The sequence below is a fragment of the Megalobrama amblycephala genome, linkage group LG1 (genome assembly GCF_018812025.1).
Source record: "Megalobrama amblycephala isolate DHTTF-2021 linkage group LG1, ASM1881202v1, whole genome shotgun sequence".
Lineage (NCBI taxonomy): Eukaryota > Metazoa > Chordata > Actinopteri > Cypriniformes > Xenocyprididae > Megalobrama > Megalobrama amblycephala.
Window position 1 is genome coordinate 54,972,215 of NC_063044.1, and position 17,959 is coordinate 54,990,173.

General features: G+C 35.7%; 1 protein-coding gene across 2 annotated transcripts; it reads left to right on the plus strand.

The window, feature by feature from the left end:
- Positions 1-655: 655 nt before the first annotated feature.
- Positions 656-6,415, plus strand: LOC125275299 (chymotrypsinogen A-like). Of its 2 annotated transcripts, none has more exons than XM_048202134.1 (7): positions 656-831; positions 1,596-1,616; positions 1,870-2,142; positions 3,275-3,440; positions 4,280-4,548; positions 4,656-4,804; positions 5,550-6,415. In XM_048202134.1, exons 1-7 carry the CDS (start codon positions 777-779, stop codon positions 5,868-5,870), a joined length of 1,254 nt encoding a protein of 417 aa, XP_048058091.1. In that variant the 5' UTR covers positions 656-776; the 3' UTR covers positions 5,871-6,415. The 2 variants fall into 2 exon arrangements, with proteins under 2 accessions (XP_048058091.1, XP_048058082.1); XM_048202125.1 differs by having other exon boundaries at positions 665-831; positions 1,785-2,142; positions 5,550-6,412.
- Positions 6,416-17,959: the final 11,544 nt, after the last annotated feature.

The following is a 17,959-nucleotide window of genomic DNA, read 5'->3' on the forward strand; positions in this document are numbered from 1 at the left end:
CAGGCCGTTTCTCTGTTATAAAGTAATCAAATATCTTCACAAACAGGGCGATAGCATCTGGTCTTGGGTCTTTAGAATAAATATTGTATTTCTTTTAAGGTTCAGTGGTTATGGAAATTTGCTCATTTCAACAAACTATTGACTCAGTGGAGTACAGGTTATCTGAATATACCTGGATAAAATGTTGAACTCATGACATATGCTTAAAGATAGATATCATATTAGTCAGTGTTGGTTCATCACAATATCCCAATGAAGTGAACACAGGTGAATTTTAAACAGTTTCACTACTTCAAGCATTTTACAGATCTCAAGTTACACAGACAAACACGACCAAATGTAACATTGACAGACATTTTGATATATTTAATCCACAATCTCCCGCTATATATTAATAAATGTGTATGTCTGTGAATGTATGATTTGGTAGGAGCTTCATCACTTCAATCATCCAGTAAAAGAGTATTTTTCATGTAAGAAGAATGATGGATTGGAGATGCTTTCTGCAAGCTATTTTTTTTCAAAGGCCTTAAAAAAATTGGTGGGGATGAAATAATTTTTAGCAAAAAGTGGTGGGGACACGTTCCACCCACATCCACAAAACGCATGAAAAGCTGAGAAGAAGTATTTTTCTGGAAAACATCTGAGACCGAGATGAACGTAGCAGTGGGGTGGGGCAGAAAACTCTTGATAAAAGCAGTCGCACTTGCTTTACATCTCAGCAGAAACCTGACAGTCGAGGAAACAGCAGTCAGATCACAGACCAGAACAGAATTATGAAGTTTAACACCGCTTTAAGAGTTGCCGGTTTCATCCTTATCTACACAGCAGGTATCTTACAAAATGTCTATATTATGACATAATTAGATGTAAATTTAGTAATGTTTGTTTCAGTTGTATAAAAACTGACAAGCATTTTAATTTCCCATGATTATACAAACCTTTGGATCTGAAGACTTATGGATGAATGCTTCAAATTGGTTCTGTAGATAAGCACAAATTCTGCATTTGAATACATTTCTTTACAAATGCATAATTTCTGTATTTTAATGGATAATTTTAATTCATGTTTATTCCAGGATGCAGTTCAAGTTTGGTTGAGTGAAAGTTCAGAGTCTGAACGAGTGGTGACTTTGAAGAAGCTGAAAGATAGTTTTGATTCGTTAAAGATTTTGGTCACCACAGAAATTCCACACTTATATTTCTTTTATTTATAGATTTGGTGACTACTTGCATATTGTTTGAAAATGCATACAAAGACAGATGACCCTCATTAAATACAGATTATTTAAGTATATAGCTTATTATTATAAATATAGCTACACTTTGGGGTTTGGGTCATCCATACATTCTCCAAAGTTTTTTTTCTTAGGTTAGTTACTTAATTTCATATGACTATAAAATCATTTAAAAGGTATTTTGACTAAAATCCATAAACAGCATTATTCAGGAGAAAGATTGTATGTTGTTTTCATGTCAATATGTGCCAGCGCTGATGTAACTGGCGAGCCAGTAATCATGGTCTACACAAACCAGTTCATCAGCTCTCTTCATTCTCTGTCCTCTACTTATTTTGTCTTTGTCTAAACACACAGGTTCACTCAGCCAGTTAGATGGTAAGTTGTCTTATCTTGTTTCACACATTGTAACATTTTATAATAACAATAATCAGTTACAAGTCACTTATAAATTATTAGTTAATGATGAACTAATCATTTAAAGACATCTTAAATGATGTCTTAAAAGTGATATACTAACATTTTATGAATGCTTTATTAATTCAGCTATAAGACAATTATTAGTTATCCATCCCATCCATCCATCCATCTGAGACGCCCAGACTACCCTCTCCCCTGACACTTCCCTCAGCTCTTCTGGGGGAATTCCGAGGCGTGTCTTCCCCGGGGCCTCCTGCCCGGAACACCAGGGAGTCGTCCAGGAGGCATCCGGAACAGATGCCCGAGCCACCTCAGCTGACTCCTCTCAATGTGGAGGAGCAGCGGCTCTACTCTGAGCTCCTCCCGAGTGACCGAGCTCCTCACCCTATCTCTAAGGGAGCGCCCAGCCACCCAGCGGAGGAAGCTCATTTCGACCGACTGTATCCGGGATCTTGTTCTTTCAGTCATGACCCAAAGCTCATAGGTGAGAGTAGGAACGTAGATTGACCGGTAAATCGAGAGCTTCGCCTCACGGCTCAGCTCCTTCTTCACCACGACAGACCGGTACAACGACTGCATTACTGCAGAAGCCGCACCGATCCGCCTGTCAATCTCCCGCTCCCTCACTCGTGAACAAGACTCCAAGATACTTAAACTCCTCCACTTGAGGCAGGACTACTCCACCAACCTAATTATTAGTTGATGATGAACTAATAATTTACAAAACATGACTATACATTCATAAATGAGTATCAGTGGTATGCTAATGTGTTGTAAGTTGTCTTAAAATGTGTACCTCATGAAATAAACATACACACACACACATATATATATATATATATATATATATATATATATATATATATATATATATATATATATATATACTTGAAGAGTTTGGTTCCAAAACGTAATAAACGCCATTTTAAAAAAAGTTGAGTTTCCGCCAAATCAGTATTGTATTGGCTTTGAAAAGTCATTTATTAATTTTGCTCTTTAATTGGTAATGACAAACAGAGACATAATTAATTTATAACATTAACAAGATGACTTGTTGAATTCATTTTGGGAGCGACGGCTGAATATTTTTAGTAAAATGCCTGTATATAAGATTTGTAATGACAAAGTTCAGAGGCTGTCATATATGTGCATCAACTTACTTTGCTCTGTATTTTCAATATGACAAATACATTTTATATTGATGGATTTATTGCATTTTGGGGAAAAAATAATACGTTTTTATAACAAACCTTTTAAAATCAAAATGTAGATTTGAATTTTTTGAATGTTTTTATAACCAAAAGATGCTATGTGAAAGTTTGAAACAGAAAATAGTGGTTTTCATCTTGCCACATTCTTGGTAAAGAAACATTTAAAACAAACAAACAAACAAACAAACAACAACAACAAAAAACAACACCTTTTTACTCAAATTAATCAAAATGGAGTTATTGCGTTTTGGAACCAAACTCTTCATATATACGTGTATTCTGTCACTCCCCAACCCTGCTTATAAATGATTGTTATTATAAAGTGTTACCCAAACAGAATGCTTCTTCAATGTCGGGGAGGCATTTTAACAAGGAAACCTCATATCTTCTTTCTCTCATCATCAGTTTGTGGTCGAGCCCCTCTCAGCAACAGGATTGTTGGAGGAGAGGATGCGACAGCAGGGTCTTGGCCGTGGCAAGTCAGCATTCATGTCTACGGCACAAGACATAACTGTGGCGGGACTCTGATCAATAAAGACTGGGTTTTATCTGCAGCTCACTGCTTCCAGGAGTATGAAGCAAAATAATGCTCAAGATAGATTTGAAGAGTTTGGTTCCAAAACGCAATAACTCCATTTTGATAAATTTTGAGTAAAAAGGTGTTTTCTTTACCAAGAAAGCCGCAAGATAAAAAACACTATTTTCCGTTTCAAACTTTCACATAGCATCTTTTGGTTATAAAACATTAAAAATTCAAATCTACATTTTGATTTTAAAAAGTTTATTATAAAAAAATATTATTTTTCTTTCCCCAAATTGCAATAAATCCATCAATATAAAAGTTATTTTTCAAATTGAAAATACACTACAAAGTTGATTCACATATATGACAGAGTCTAAAGTTTGCCAATATTTATCTTATATACAGGCATTTTTACTAAAAAATACATTCAGTCGTCGCTCCCAAAATGACTTCAACGGGTCATCTTGTTAATGTTATTAATTATTTGTCATTAACGGTTAAAGAGTATCTGGTGCCACCGCACAGTTAAATAAACATTTGCAGAGTACATTGGTATTAAAAATGGCTTTTTAAAAAAGCCTTCAATGTTTACAGTGGGTGGAATAGTGCGCTGTGATTGGTTGAGCGGATATATCGTGTTCTGCAGAGAAAGGAGACAGGCGTTTGTCGCGTTTTGGAAAGAAACAGAGAAAACCTGACAGAATAATACGACGGATATCGAATTTTTCACAAAATTAATGAATGACTTTTCAATACCGACCAGATACAATACTGATTTTGGCGGAAATTCTATTTTTTTGAAAATGGCATTTATCGTGTTTTCAAACCAAATTCTTCATTTGTAGACTGATAATACTGAGATTAAAGCAGAATTTCTCTATTTACAGTATTGATGTGTCTAAGGTTGTGATGTACTTCGGGCGTCTGAACCAATCCGGCTCAAACCCTAATGAGACGTCCAGGACAGCGAGTCGAATCATCACCCATCCTAACTATGACAGTTCTGCTATTAACAACGACATAGCACTGGTCCAGCTCAACTCTTCTGTGACCTTCTCTAAATACATTAAGCCGGTCTGTCTGGCGGCGGCTGGTAGTGTATTTGATGCAGGTACAGAGAGCTGGGTCACTGGATGGGGCAAACTACACTCTGGAGGTGAGTGAACATCAACCAACCAAATATGAACAATACTGAAAACCTCAACAGTTTACCTAGAAATGTTTGTTAAAGCCATAAAATGTGTCCTCTAATCTGTTTGACAGACACCCAGCTTCCTAATACACTGCAGCAGGTGATGATGCCCATTGTGAGCAACAGTGACTGTAAGAGGGTTTATTTCGGGGTCAACAGAATCACAAACTATATGATTTGTGCTGGATTTTTAAATCAGCAAGAGAAAAGTATGTGTTCGGTAAGCTACCAGTCATTAATTTGAACCCTTTTTAATCCAAAGCAATTTCCACAATACAACTCACCTGCAAACTTTACACTGCCAACCTGTAGTTGCTTCATTAAGACCAGTTTTTACTCCACTGATCAAAAACTCATACACAATGACTGTTTTTTACTTCACATGATCTGCAGAGGAAAGAACAGAGATACAGCACATTATATAATAAATTAAAATAAGACACAAAGGTAAAAAGATGCCTACACTTTCTTCCACTATAGAAAACTCTGTAGAGAAAATAAAACCAAAATGTCACCAGGGGGCGATCAAAACATCTTAGCTTTATTTTCCAGGAAGTGTGTCTCAAACTTGGCTTTTTCCAAAGTTAAATGCTGCATTTATGCCACCTCGTATTTACTGGAATCTTGCAATGTCAACACGTGACGTTAAATGAATCTACACAGCGGTATGCACCTAAACATTTGTCAAGTCTTGGGGTGCTTTTCATTTCTAGTTTTTGAATCCTTGTGTCCTTTACCTGCTTCCTATCCTCACGTCTCAGCTCCACCCTGATTGGGATGCAAGGGAAGGATACAAAGGAAAGAAAACTGAGTGCTCCCACTTTAAACAGTTAAAAAAAGCATACTGGCCTCAGGATAAAAATGCTTTAGTGGACACATGGCTAGCATACTTTTACTATTATGTCTATAACCGTTGTTAACTCCATATTGTCAGAGATATAAATGCTGAATGTTTTTCAATACAGGGAGACTCTGGAGGTCCAATGCTCAGTAGGAACGGTTCCCTGTGGATTCAGTCCGGAATTTCGAGTTTTACTACACAAAGATGTGAGGACCGCAGATTTCCTAGTGTGTTCGCCAGAGTTTCTCAGTACCATGACTGGATCAAGTCCTACATGGGAAAAAACAAACCCGGATTTGTTAAATTCATTCAAACATCCAACTCCAACTTTGGAAGCATATCCAACCCACTCTTACTTACCCTTCCTCTCATCTTCACTGTCATTTCTTTCACCTTCTTGCTCTCCTTTGTAATTTTCAAACGATTGGTCAAACGAGACCACTGATATGTTTCTATCACACTTATCTAAAGATGTCTTTTTGATGTGTTTGAAAGAAAGTCTATGGAAGTTGTTGCTAGGGTGCTCTACATGGTTGCTAGGATGTGGCTTGATAGCTTCACAATGATCCTGAGAGACAGACCCATAAAGACTCATTAAACAGCTGAGCCAAGCAATGAACAACGACTCAGCCAGCAGAGAAGTGGAGACTAACTCAACCAGCAGTGTTGCAAGAGTCAGCAGGATAGACCACAGACTAACAACAGTCAGCCGAGAGAAGCGAGACTCACACACAAACAGTGACGAGGAGTCCAAGGGCCGAACCATAATCCAACAGGCACAGCAAAGACTCACAGCTGCTGAGATGAAGAGTGACAAAGTTACCAGAGAATCCCAGTGCTTGGAAAATGGGATATAATCTCCACAGGCCAAGTGGCATTGCAAAGACAAAAGCAAAGCAAGAGAATCAAACAAATGAAGATTCAGTTGCTGGTCTTGTGTTTTGAAGCAAAAAACATCTGGTTCTGATTTAAGGCCAGTTAAGCCCAAAACAAATTCATTTAAAAAAGATTTAGATATAGCATTTCTGTATTCATGCAGAAGATTTTGTTTTATTCAGTACTCTCGGCTACTAGATGATTTTCTCCCAATAACAGGGTGTATACGGTCATTTGAATGCTGAACTTCAAAAAGTTCTGGATCCCAGAGGAATAGTTGTTTGGAAATAAAAGGACAAATGCATGGAGTGGAAAGTGAGAAAAATTAATTCTAATGTAACACATGGCCATTTATTGTTATGTAACGTGACGGTGATGAGAACATGTGAGATATATATATATATATATATATATATATATATATAAACAATGCATTTGCTAATCAGTCAGTACATGTAAACAGTCTACAAATCACATATATTGTTTGCACATTTTCTTGTGATTATTGACAGGATGGCTCATGTTTCTTATATCCAGATATGATCCATTAACAATGTATGTATTTTTCATATATTTTAGCTTTATTCTATACCTCTGTTTCCACTGTCATATGAACAGCTCGTTCGACTTCCTGCTTCTATGAAGCCGCTCCCTCCGAAATTCGCAATGTGATCAAATTGGTTAGCAGGTTGGTAGCTGGCCCAGTGTATCATGATTCGCTGAAGCGCCTGGAAACGCCACACCCCTTACCATTCGTAGTTACGCGCTAAGCTGGAAATGTAAATAATGGCGTCTATATTGCTGTATCAAATTGAGCCGAATCAGACCCAGATGAAGAGAGTCAAGCAGAACCTCTGCAATTGCGTCTTTTAAAGGACGTTTATGAATGGTATTTCATTTAGTATTAGTGTCAAAGTGTTTAGATATTCTGTCACTGCTGTTTGTTAGCTTTCAATATACAGTTTTATCCTGATTTTCACGAGTTCGTTTCCTCATAAAATCTTTAACTCCCTGAGGTCTGAAAACGTGCCGGCGCGTTTTGCAGGATTTTTTTCACATTGCAGCAAAACAGACTTAAAATACTCCGTCATTTCTTGTCATAGAGACATAAGTAATATATCAATTGAAACTATAGAATGTCTTCTTTTATTTGTGTACACTCAGAGTAAAAACACAATGTTGTGCTTTTTGTAAAATAAAGAAAACTAACATGATGTGTGATCTCTCCTCTCCCTCTGAACGAAGTCCAATCTGATAGTTCTCAGAAAATGAACTGTAACTTATGAATACTAATGACAAAAAAAAATGACACTTATGTCTAAAGAAACGTTGAAATGTCAGGTTTTAAATCGTGTAAGTCAAATCAAAAACAAACATTCTGTGTTTATGTAATCTGTATGAAAAGAGAGCCATGTCAGAAGTCCTTGATTCAGCTCATTATCCGCTAATGCGGCCACGCCCACGGAGCCAGCGCTATTCAGACGCAAATTCAGAGGCAATACATGCATTCATCGTCTCAATCGTGTATTTATTGTCTTGAAAAGTGTTTATTTGGATGGTAAAGCCATGGTTAGCGATCTCTAGAAGACATGCCGTTAGTTCCTAGTTCCTTTTCTTCTTTATATGAATTTGTGGCCTAAAGGTGTACAGAGAGCGCCCTCCGGCTGCAAGTATGAATTAAAAACACCATTCCTGAAATGTCCTCTTCTTCTTTAGAATAATTTGTGGACTAAATGTGCACAGAGAGCGCCCTCCGGCTGCAAGTATGAATTGAAAACACAGTATCCAGCACTCACAGTGATGACAATAAATATTACTTCTCAGTATAGAAAATTGACATAAATATATAAGAATCCATCAATATTTCTCCAAATGTGCATGCTTTTAAGCTAAAAGCCTATATGAAATGCCACAGAGGTAACATAATTGTTCAGACACTTTGCATCACAGAAATAAATTATATTTTAAAGAATATAATAGAATACCATTATTTTAAATTGTAATAATATTTCACAGTATTGCTGTTTATGATGAGCTGAAACATTATTACAGAGGGTTTTTTTCACAGCCTACCTGACTGAAAGGCCTCATTAATATGCAAGTCATTTCAGGTCATTATTATGTGATTCTTTTGTCTTCTCAGGTGTAAATGGCCCATTATTCATGATGATTCACGCCTCCACGCGTACTGTGTTTCTTGACAAAAAGTGTCTTACAAAATTTAAATCTCTCTATTGTTTTATATGAAGGAGTAGGCTGCATAATTTTTACATAATTCTGAAGCAAAAACTCTAGTCTACAACCTCCAATAACCAGAAATCTTGTGAACACAGATTTAATATACTTTTTTTGGCCTTATTTCAGTGACTTAAGTTTTTTGTTTTTTCAATAACCACGCATAAACATTATTCCTTCAAAAATACAAACATGTACATACATGTTCCTCACATATTATTGTAGCCTAGTTTGTGCTGAATACAGTGTAATGACACTTTTGTCATTTATATGTTTATGAACAACTGAAAAAATCACAAATGTCAGGGCATGTCAAAACTTCTCCAAGCCCCAAATCAGCCTCAGACTCCAGAGGGTTAAGCTAATATGGTTAAACGCATTTGGCTTGCTGTCCACTGTGGAGGGGCTCGAGGAAGCAGCTTCAACACGAGCTTGGATATACCCCCCAGGGACTACTAGTGCCTGGAAGAGGAATACGATAGATGAGATGCCTAAATTATGAGGTGGAGCTGGGGAGGTGGAGGGATATCGAAACAACTGATACCAGAGCAGGTTGAGTAGTTGCTTATATGCTCTGGATGTAATTGAAAGATTAGGGTTCCCTCCTCTTGAGATTAAGTTTGGGTTCACTCCTCCCGAAATTCCGTTGTGAACTTCACAAAGCTTTACTGTAGCCGAATACATGACTGAGTAGTCGCATTTTTGTATAGGTATTATTTAATTTATAGCATGAACAACTGTTTGTCTGTGAACATAGAAGTTTGTTGGTGTTTGTTTCACTAGAACTTAGCTAACTGGCTAGCAAAAAAGAGTTGCTCTTTGTATATGTCCTTGATGCATTAAAAATAGCAACAGAACTATAACATTACGTTTAAAAGACATGTACAAACAATAAAACGTACTTACAGTTTAAAGCCAATAAACAGGAGCTTCTGCTTTTAAAGTGGGAACTGCTTCATCTTTCAGTAAAAGCCTTTGTGCAAATCCAGCATTGAACTCGTGTAGATTCTAGAAGCTTCTTCAGCGCCACATCCAGTGTAGAAAATATCACATATTATAATGGGTTCTCTATCTTTTGACGTGTCGCGCTGCTCGCGTCCGGTGTACACAACTCTTCCGCTTCCATTATACTGCGCCACATGGCCTCGCCCACTTTGTTGCATGTTCCCGGGGGCGTGTTTATGTTAATAGCAAGGGTTTATGATGCCACCAACCCGGGAAGAAGCTCGTTGTAGTCCAAACCGGTTGTTTTTGTAGGCATTAAACTGCCATCATTTTAAAAGACAATATCTCAGATTGCATTAAACGTTCAGCGCTGTAACTTTGCAGATATTGTTTATGCTCAAGCAGCAACATTACATACTAACTAAAGTTAAAAAAGTGAACTTGCATGTAACCACCCCTTTAAATGTTAGTTCAGCCAAAAATGATAATTCTGTAATTTATCATTTACTCACCCTTGTGTTGTTTAAACCTAAATGACATTCTTTATTCTTCTACATTTACATTTAGTCATTTAGCAGACACTTTTTTTTCCCCAAAGCAACTTACAAATGAGAACAACAGAAGCAATCAAATCAACATGAGTGCAACAGTATGCACGTGCTGTGGTAATTTCCAGTTATTCCAGCGAAGTGCTTCTGAACATAAGTCTAGAACAACAAATTGGTTTTGTTGAAGCCTACATTAATCATTGTGTTCTTGTGTAATCTGAATTAAGTAAAGCCAAAATAAAGCCTACTGAACGTCTTGAAGTAAATAAACCTGGATTAAACATAAAGAAATGAAGTTGAGGCAAAATAATCAAGAATCATGTTGCTCAAGTGAAGCCAGAAGAATCATATATATGTGTTTCAGCCACATGAATGACAGAGTGAAGTGTATTTACAAGTGGGAAACTGTGAATTCAGACGATACCATTGTTGCAGAGTTTTGACATGGCAAACATGTCTGTTGTGAATGGAAATGAGTTTGTAAAGTTCTGCACTGTATTAAAGTTATAATAAGGCAAAATAGTTTATAGACAAGAAATACAATGTCTTCATGGCTGATAATAGATTATGGGAAGTGGTTTCACTCCAGAGATCTACATTCACAAGTGTTGAATTATTAGATAGGCTAACCGTTTTAGATGAGATACCCCTTACAAAAAATATTAAGTATACTTAAAGCTCATTTTATGAGCTATAGTCAAGTTCAAGTATATTTTAAGTATACTTTATGTAGTAAGTATACTAATATCAATGTACTAGTAGTATACTTGTGAGTGTACTATTTCAATACTACTTTGGACTAAATTGGCCCATGTTTTTGTGTATAAAATGATACTTAAGTATGTGAGTGTGAGTATGACATTGACACTGCTGTCACTACTAGCCGTTTGTCTGAGCCGTCACATTACCTCAGCTAATTCCAGCCGCTGAACCGTTTTTCTGGATTATTTCATACAATTATCAATATGGCTTGTTGAGCGGTTAATGGTGAAGACATATATACGTCTGTGCACATGTGCACACATAGGGGTTCATGTTATAGGGTTCATTTCTGGATCAACAGAATCACAAGCAATATGATTTGTGCTGGACTTTTAATTTAGGAAGAGAAAAGTATCTGTTCGGTAAGATACCAGTCATTAATTTGAACCCTTTTTAATCCAAAGAAATTTACACAATACAACTCACCTGCAAATTTTACACTGCCAACCTAGTTGCTTAATTAAGACCAATTTTTACTCCACTCATCAAAAACTCGTACACTAGGGCTGCAAAAAACAATTATTTTGATAATTGATTAATCTGCCGATTATTTGGAATGATTAATCAACAAATCATTGATTATTATACTGGTTAATAAGCATGCTTTTTTCAATTATTCCACTAGCAATTAGTTAAAATACTGAGTTATACTTTAATAATTAAAACAAGAAAATCATTTCAGCTTTTGAAAGTGTATTTTTAATGAATTTGTTCAAAATACTGTCTTTCTGCAGTAGAAACTCTGATTAAGTGATTAGAGCTGGATTCAGCTTGACCTGAGGCGCTACAGCGATCTGTCACTCCACAATAAAGAGCGCCAAAACCACATGTATTGTTTGAATCTCATAGTATAATTGACAGAATTTAAAAGTTACGATTTTTTTTATATCAAAAGTAATCTTGATCTGTCTTATCTGTCTGTGTCCTCTGATGTATCTTTCGCTGCGTAAGAAAATGGACGTGTGGCGAATAGTGAGTTTGAATGAGAGTTGGTGGCCCTGCATGACAGCATTTTTTGTAGTTATGCTAAACGTTATATTTTATGCTGTGTTAATCTCCCACATTTTATGGGTCAACTTCATTTGCACTATTTACTCCGAAGCACTGCGTCTTCTATTCGATTTGATCTGGGAGGACTGCATTACAGTAATGCGCTACAGTGCCCCACAGATTGAACCAACTCTAGGGCTAGATGTGATTCCTCCATGAAAACAGAGTCTGTGTCATTAAATACTTAAAGGATTAGATCACTTTCAAATTAAAATTTCCTGATTAAAACCCCCATGTCATCCAAGATGTTCATGTCTTTCTTTCTTCAGTCAAAAAGAAATGAAGGTTTTTGATGAAAACATTCCAGGATTATTCTCCTTACAGTGGACTTCAATGGAGCCCAAACAGTTGAAGGTCAAAATTACAGTTTCAGTGCAGCTTCAAAGCTTTCTACGCGAATAAGGGTCTTATCTAGAGAAACAATTACTCAGTTTCTAAATGCTCATCTTGAACTAGCTCTCTTCTTCTTCTTCTTCTTCTTCTTCTCTATTTGAATTCCAGCAGTGTATTACTCAGTGTATTACTGCCCTCCTCAGGTCAAAGTTTGGACTATTGTTATATACTTGAACTATCATATTATATGCCAATTTAGTTCAAACTGTGACCTTTGGAGGGCAGTAATACACTTAGCAGTGAGAGATAGTTCAAGAGAGATAGTTCAAGATGAGCATTTATGGTTAAAATGTATAAAATTTTAATTTTTTTTTTTTTTTTAGAAAATGAGCGATGGTTTCTCTAGATAAGACCCTTATTGTCTGGGATCGCTGTAAACTGTAATTTTGTCCTTCAACCTTTTGGGCTCCATTGAAGTCCACTATAAGGAGAAAAATCCTGGAATGTTTTCATCAAAAACCTTCTGAGCACTGGACAAAAACGTATGATCAGATATGTTTGTGATCGGCTACATCGCTGAACGGTAACAAAAATATGTTGTAAATAAACCTGTTTATATTAGTTTCAACGCCCTCAAGAGCACAATCACCAAATCTGTTTATGAAGAGAATCCCGAGAATCCCGAGTTCATCTCGAGCACTGAACAAAACTCTGACATTTCAGCGATGACTAATCTGAATGCCTCTGATTGGCCAGTCCAACTGTAAGCTCAACAGAATTGTGTGTGATTGGTTATAGGGCGCAACACTGTAAAATGCATAAAAAGTATAACGCAAGATGAGCTGATCTATATTAAATGCTGCAATCTACACTTTTCATTTAATTTTATTTTTCACTTAATTTCTAGATTTAGTTTAAATGTTCAGCTGCATTTTTGGCCAAACTATCATAACTTTTTGACCCATGGCCTGCATGGGGAAGGCTAAGCCTTCACCAGAGTTTCTCTGTATCAGGACTGGATCAAGTCTTACATGGGAAACAACATTACATTTTAGTTCATATTTGATGGTGTCTCAAAATTGCACAGTTGTGTACACTTAGATGTTCTTAACCCTTTCGTGCATGAATTATGAAAGGCTACTTCGGGATTTTTTTTCAAAAGTGTTTTTATTACTCTTTAGGCATGCACCTTCATTTCATTTTTTTTCAAACATGCATTCTTCAAGGAGTTGGTGACCTGTCCACTTAGGTGGACAATGTGCATTTGAACAAGAGGTTCACCCACCGTTGGTAGATATGCTTTAATAACTGCATGATCATATTTTTGATCATAGCTGAAACTGTATTTTTTACTGTTACTTATTTACCTTTAATATTATGATCATTTTTGTTCTACCATCTGCTAACTATATCTGTTGTTTTTGTTCTTTCTTCAATCTTATATATATATATATATATATATATATATATATATATATATAAAGATATATATATATATATAAAGATATATATATCTTAAAAAAGATGAAGTGCATGTGGAAAGCCTTTTCTTGGCACTGGGTGAAAATGCAGTACTTGAATTAGCAATAAAAAGAAAAAAAAAACATTCTAGATTGTACTTCTCTTCAACTATTAATCAGCACAAAGTTATTATTTAGAGCTATTGAAAGATGAACAACAGCTGATTAAAGTCTTATTTTATTACTGGACATTTGTCATTACAATCAACACAACTAGACAACAATTTGTGTTAAAGGTGCCCTAGAATGTTCTTTCACAATATGTAATATAAGTCTAAGGTGTCTCCTGAATGTGTCTGTGAAGTTTCAGCTCAAAATACCCCATAATTTTTTTTTTATTAATTTTATTAAAATTAATTTTTAGCTGCCTATTTTGAGGCATCATTAAATATGTGCCCATTCAGGCTGCTGCCCCTTTAAATCTCGTGCTCACTGCCCACCGACCTCCCGACTATATTACAGTGCATTTACAAAGTTCACACAGCTAATATAACCCTCAAATGGATCTTTACATGATGTTCGTCATGCATGCTTCGGGTCATGTGAGTATAGTATTTATTTGGATGTTTACATTTGATTCTGAATGAGTTTGAGGCTATGCTGCGTGGCTAAAGCTAACATTACACACTGTTGGAGAGATTTATAAAGAATGAAGTTGTGTTTATGAATTATACAGACTGCACGTGTTTAAAAATGTAAATAACGACTGATCTTGTCTCTGTGAATACAGTAAGAAACGATGGTAACTTTAACCTCATTTAACAGTACATTAGCAACATGCTAACGAAACATTTAGAAAGACAATTTACAAATATCACTAAAAATATCATGCTATCATGGATCATGTCAGTTATTATTATATTAATGATCCCGACTGTTACGTAACAGACGGTGTTATGTTGAGATCCGCATGTTTTCCGGAAGTCTTTTAAACAAATGAGATTTACATAAGAAGGAGGAAGCAATGGAGTTTGAAACTCAATGTATGTCTTTTCCATGTACTGAACTCTTGTTATTTAACTATGCCGAGGTAAATTCAATTTTTGATTCTAGGGCACCTTTAAAAGATTTATTAGGAAGCAAAAGCTGTATCAGTGTTTGTCCACTAGAGGACAGAAGAGATCAGACATTAAGATCAGCAGTACAGCAATATTCATCAACAATAACATGCTTCTGAAAAAATAATAAAATACACGAAATACCACAATGTGGTATCATTCCACTAAGTATTAGATCTGAACAAAATGTTTTTTTTTCCTCTTTCATCAAGGCTACGTTAAGTGCTTCAAATCACATTTACAATCATTCAGATAAGATGAAGATTCACTTCACATCATATCTTTGATATACCCTTAATTAAGCATAATTACATCATAGAGCAAAATAAACCATACATTTACAACTTTAAAAGAAATATAAAAAGAATGTCAACTTAAAGGCGCTTTAAGCGATGTCACACGTTTTTAGGCCAAAAACATTTTTTGTCACATACAGCAAACATCTCCTCACTATGCGCTAGCTGCCTGTCCCCTGAACACACTGTAAAAAAACGCGGTCTCTGTAGTCGCCACAAGCTCCAAAAACGGACATAAAAACAAACTGGTGCAGCCTGGACCACTTAACATAATAAACATGCTCCAGCCAATAACTGACAAGCAACATCAATACGCAAGCTACTTACATTTTAAATGCGCGTTCATGACTGTTTGAAAAAGCACGGCGGGGAGGAGGAGGAGGGAGGGTCTAGCTAGCCTCTGTTTTGTTTGACAACACCTCGAACGTCAACAGGAAGTTACTCCACCCAGGGGCCTGTTTCATAAAACAAGTTTACCAGATAATCCAGGTTTATTTCAGTAAGTCTGGTTTATTTTCAGTTGATTCGGTTCAAAATAATCAGACTAAATAAAATAAGCCAAGCTTATTTGGTAAACTTGTTTTATGAAAAGGCCCCCGGATCACTTAGAGCACCTTTAAGCAGTTGTTATTATTATTATTATTATTATTATTTTTTTACAAAAATACTGTCACTTACAGTGAAGCTGAATAACACTAAATGGTTGAAGCTATTTGTCTCAAACACACTAATGAATTTCTACACACAAAGAGAAGGTCATGTGATCTCAAAGACATGTGATTAGTTCTGAACATGAACGTTAATCTGGCACTGGTGTTAATTACATAAAACAGCAAAATCAAATACTGTGGTAAAACATCTTATAAAAATCATATTCCTCACACTCACTGTTGATAATCACACAGTCAAAGCTGTGAGACTCACACTAGTATTGTGTTAATAGAGGTACAGGTATGAAGAGTAACATTATTAAAATTATATAATAAATGATATAATATTACTATGTTTCTTGGTTCATATAAACCACAGAAGCTTTTTACATGCAGGTTCATCATCTCAACATACATGGGCTCATTTCTCTCTGTAACTGGACGGATTCTAGAGGCTTTAAAGCAGAAATGTGTTTTTGTTGTTGGAGCTGAAGTGTTGATGATGTCAGAGTGATTGACACTGGTGGGCGTGTCTAATCTCATTAAAGTAAATTGTCCTGCTCATTCACTCAATCCAGATTATCTGCATTCAGCTGCGGTATATCTACAGTCACTGATTCATTCTCTCGATTGTCTGTGGAATCTGTCAGAAAATACACAGACAATGGAAAATTAAACAGATCTGGATTTAGTCATATTATATGAGGCATCAAGTCTAAAGTCAAGCTTTTCAATGTATCAAATCATTTAACACAGACTGTCAGAAGTTCATCTCACTTATTTGACAAGTTCAGTCTGGTTTAAGCTCTTTTCTCACAAATGAACATCATATTTATTGTTCTTGTGATCTCATGCATCTACTAAAACAAGCAACTAAAATGTAAAGTTCAATTAAAATGTGTTTGAAATCTGAAAACTGAATATAAACTAATCTGAATAAAAACTAAAGTGAATGAAGACACATCTCACACATCACATCATGATCAGGCTTTTAAGATATTTAAACAGAATCTCACCCTTCATCCATGATTTCCTCTTCTCTTCATCTGTGACAGCGGCACATAGAAACAAAGAAATACAAGGAGAATGTTTCCATTAGACCAAGTGTGTTTTTGCTCGAAAAAACAATGAATATGTGTTTGACATTTCTACATAATCATCATTCGGATGCGGTTTCATCAGTGTGCAACAGACAATGACAGTTTGCTGTTCCTGGCAAGAAGAGAACAATATACATTTGCGCTTTATCTACAGATATCTATCACTGATATAAATAAATGCTGAAGCAAATTCATCGAGGTGATGCAGCAACTTAAATAATTTTTAAACTTTAATCAGTAATACATACATATATGTATATATATGTATATATATATATATATATATATATATTAGTGGTGGGCATAGATTAATTTTTTTAATCTAGATTAATCTAGATTAATCTAGATTAAAATGGCTCATTTGAATTCTGCCGAAGACATTCAGAATATGTGTGCTACTTGAAAAATTGTGTATATTGACATCTTTCCGCATTTAAAACGACATTGATTTCCATGTCCATTCATGTTTATTTGATGCTATGGACTCGTAGTAAGAGATGATCGGTTACAGCAATCTGTTACGACCATGGTCACGACCAGGGTTTGACATTAACTTTTTTGCTCACCAGTCACTGTGGCTAGTGGTTTTCCAAAGTTACTAGCCACTCAGCATTTTCACTGGCCACAATTTTGATGTTGGTAAATTACATTTTATATGATTAAAGTTGACTTTTGTTATGCTTACTTTATTTTGAATAATTTTACTTGATTTATAAGATTTAAAACCCTTTCAAACTTTTAAATGCAGATTGACCACCCAAATCAAGATTACATTGTATATCAGCTGGTATGTACAGGTGGGCAAGAGGTGGACAATATGAGCATGGGCTAATATGAGAAATTTTATAAGTTATTTGTGTTAGGCTATATAAAAGAACAAAGAAACAAATTACAAAAACAATAGTAAATTAAAAATAATCTTTTTTTCAGATACAGTAGGTTTATTTAACATATAGCCTACATTCATTTAACATCTTTTGTTGTTTGATTAACATTAATGACAGACAGGTAGGACTATTTAATTGGGCTGCTGAATAGACCTAACTGATGCATATTCAGTTATTACTCACCTGTTTACGTCCACTTAAGCCATAACCGACTGTATTCAAGCGAGATACTCCACACGATGGACATTTATACATCTGTGTGTGTGCACGTGTA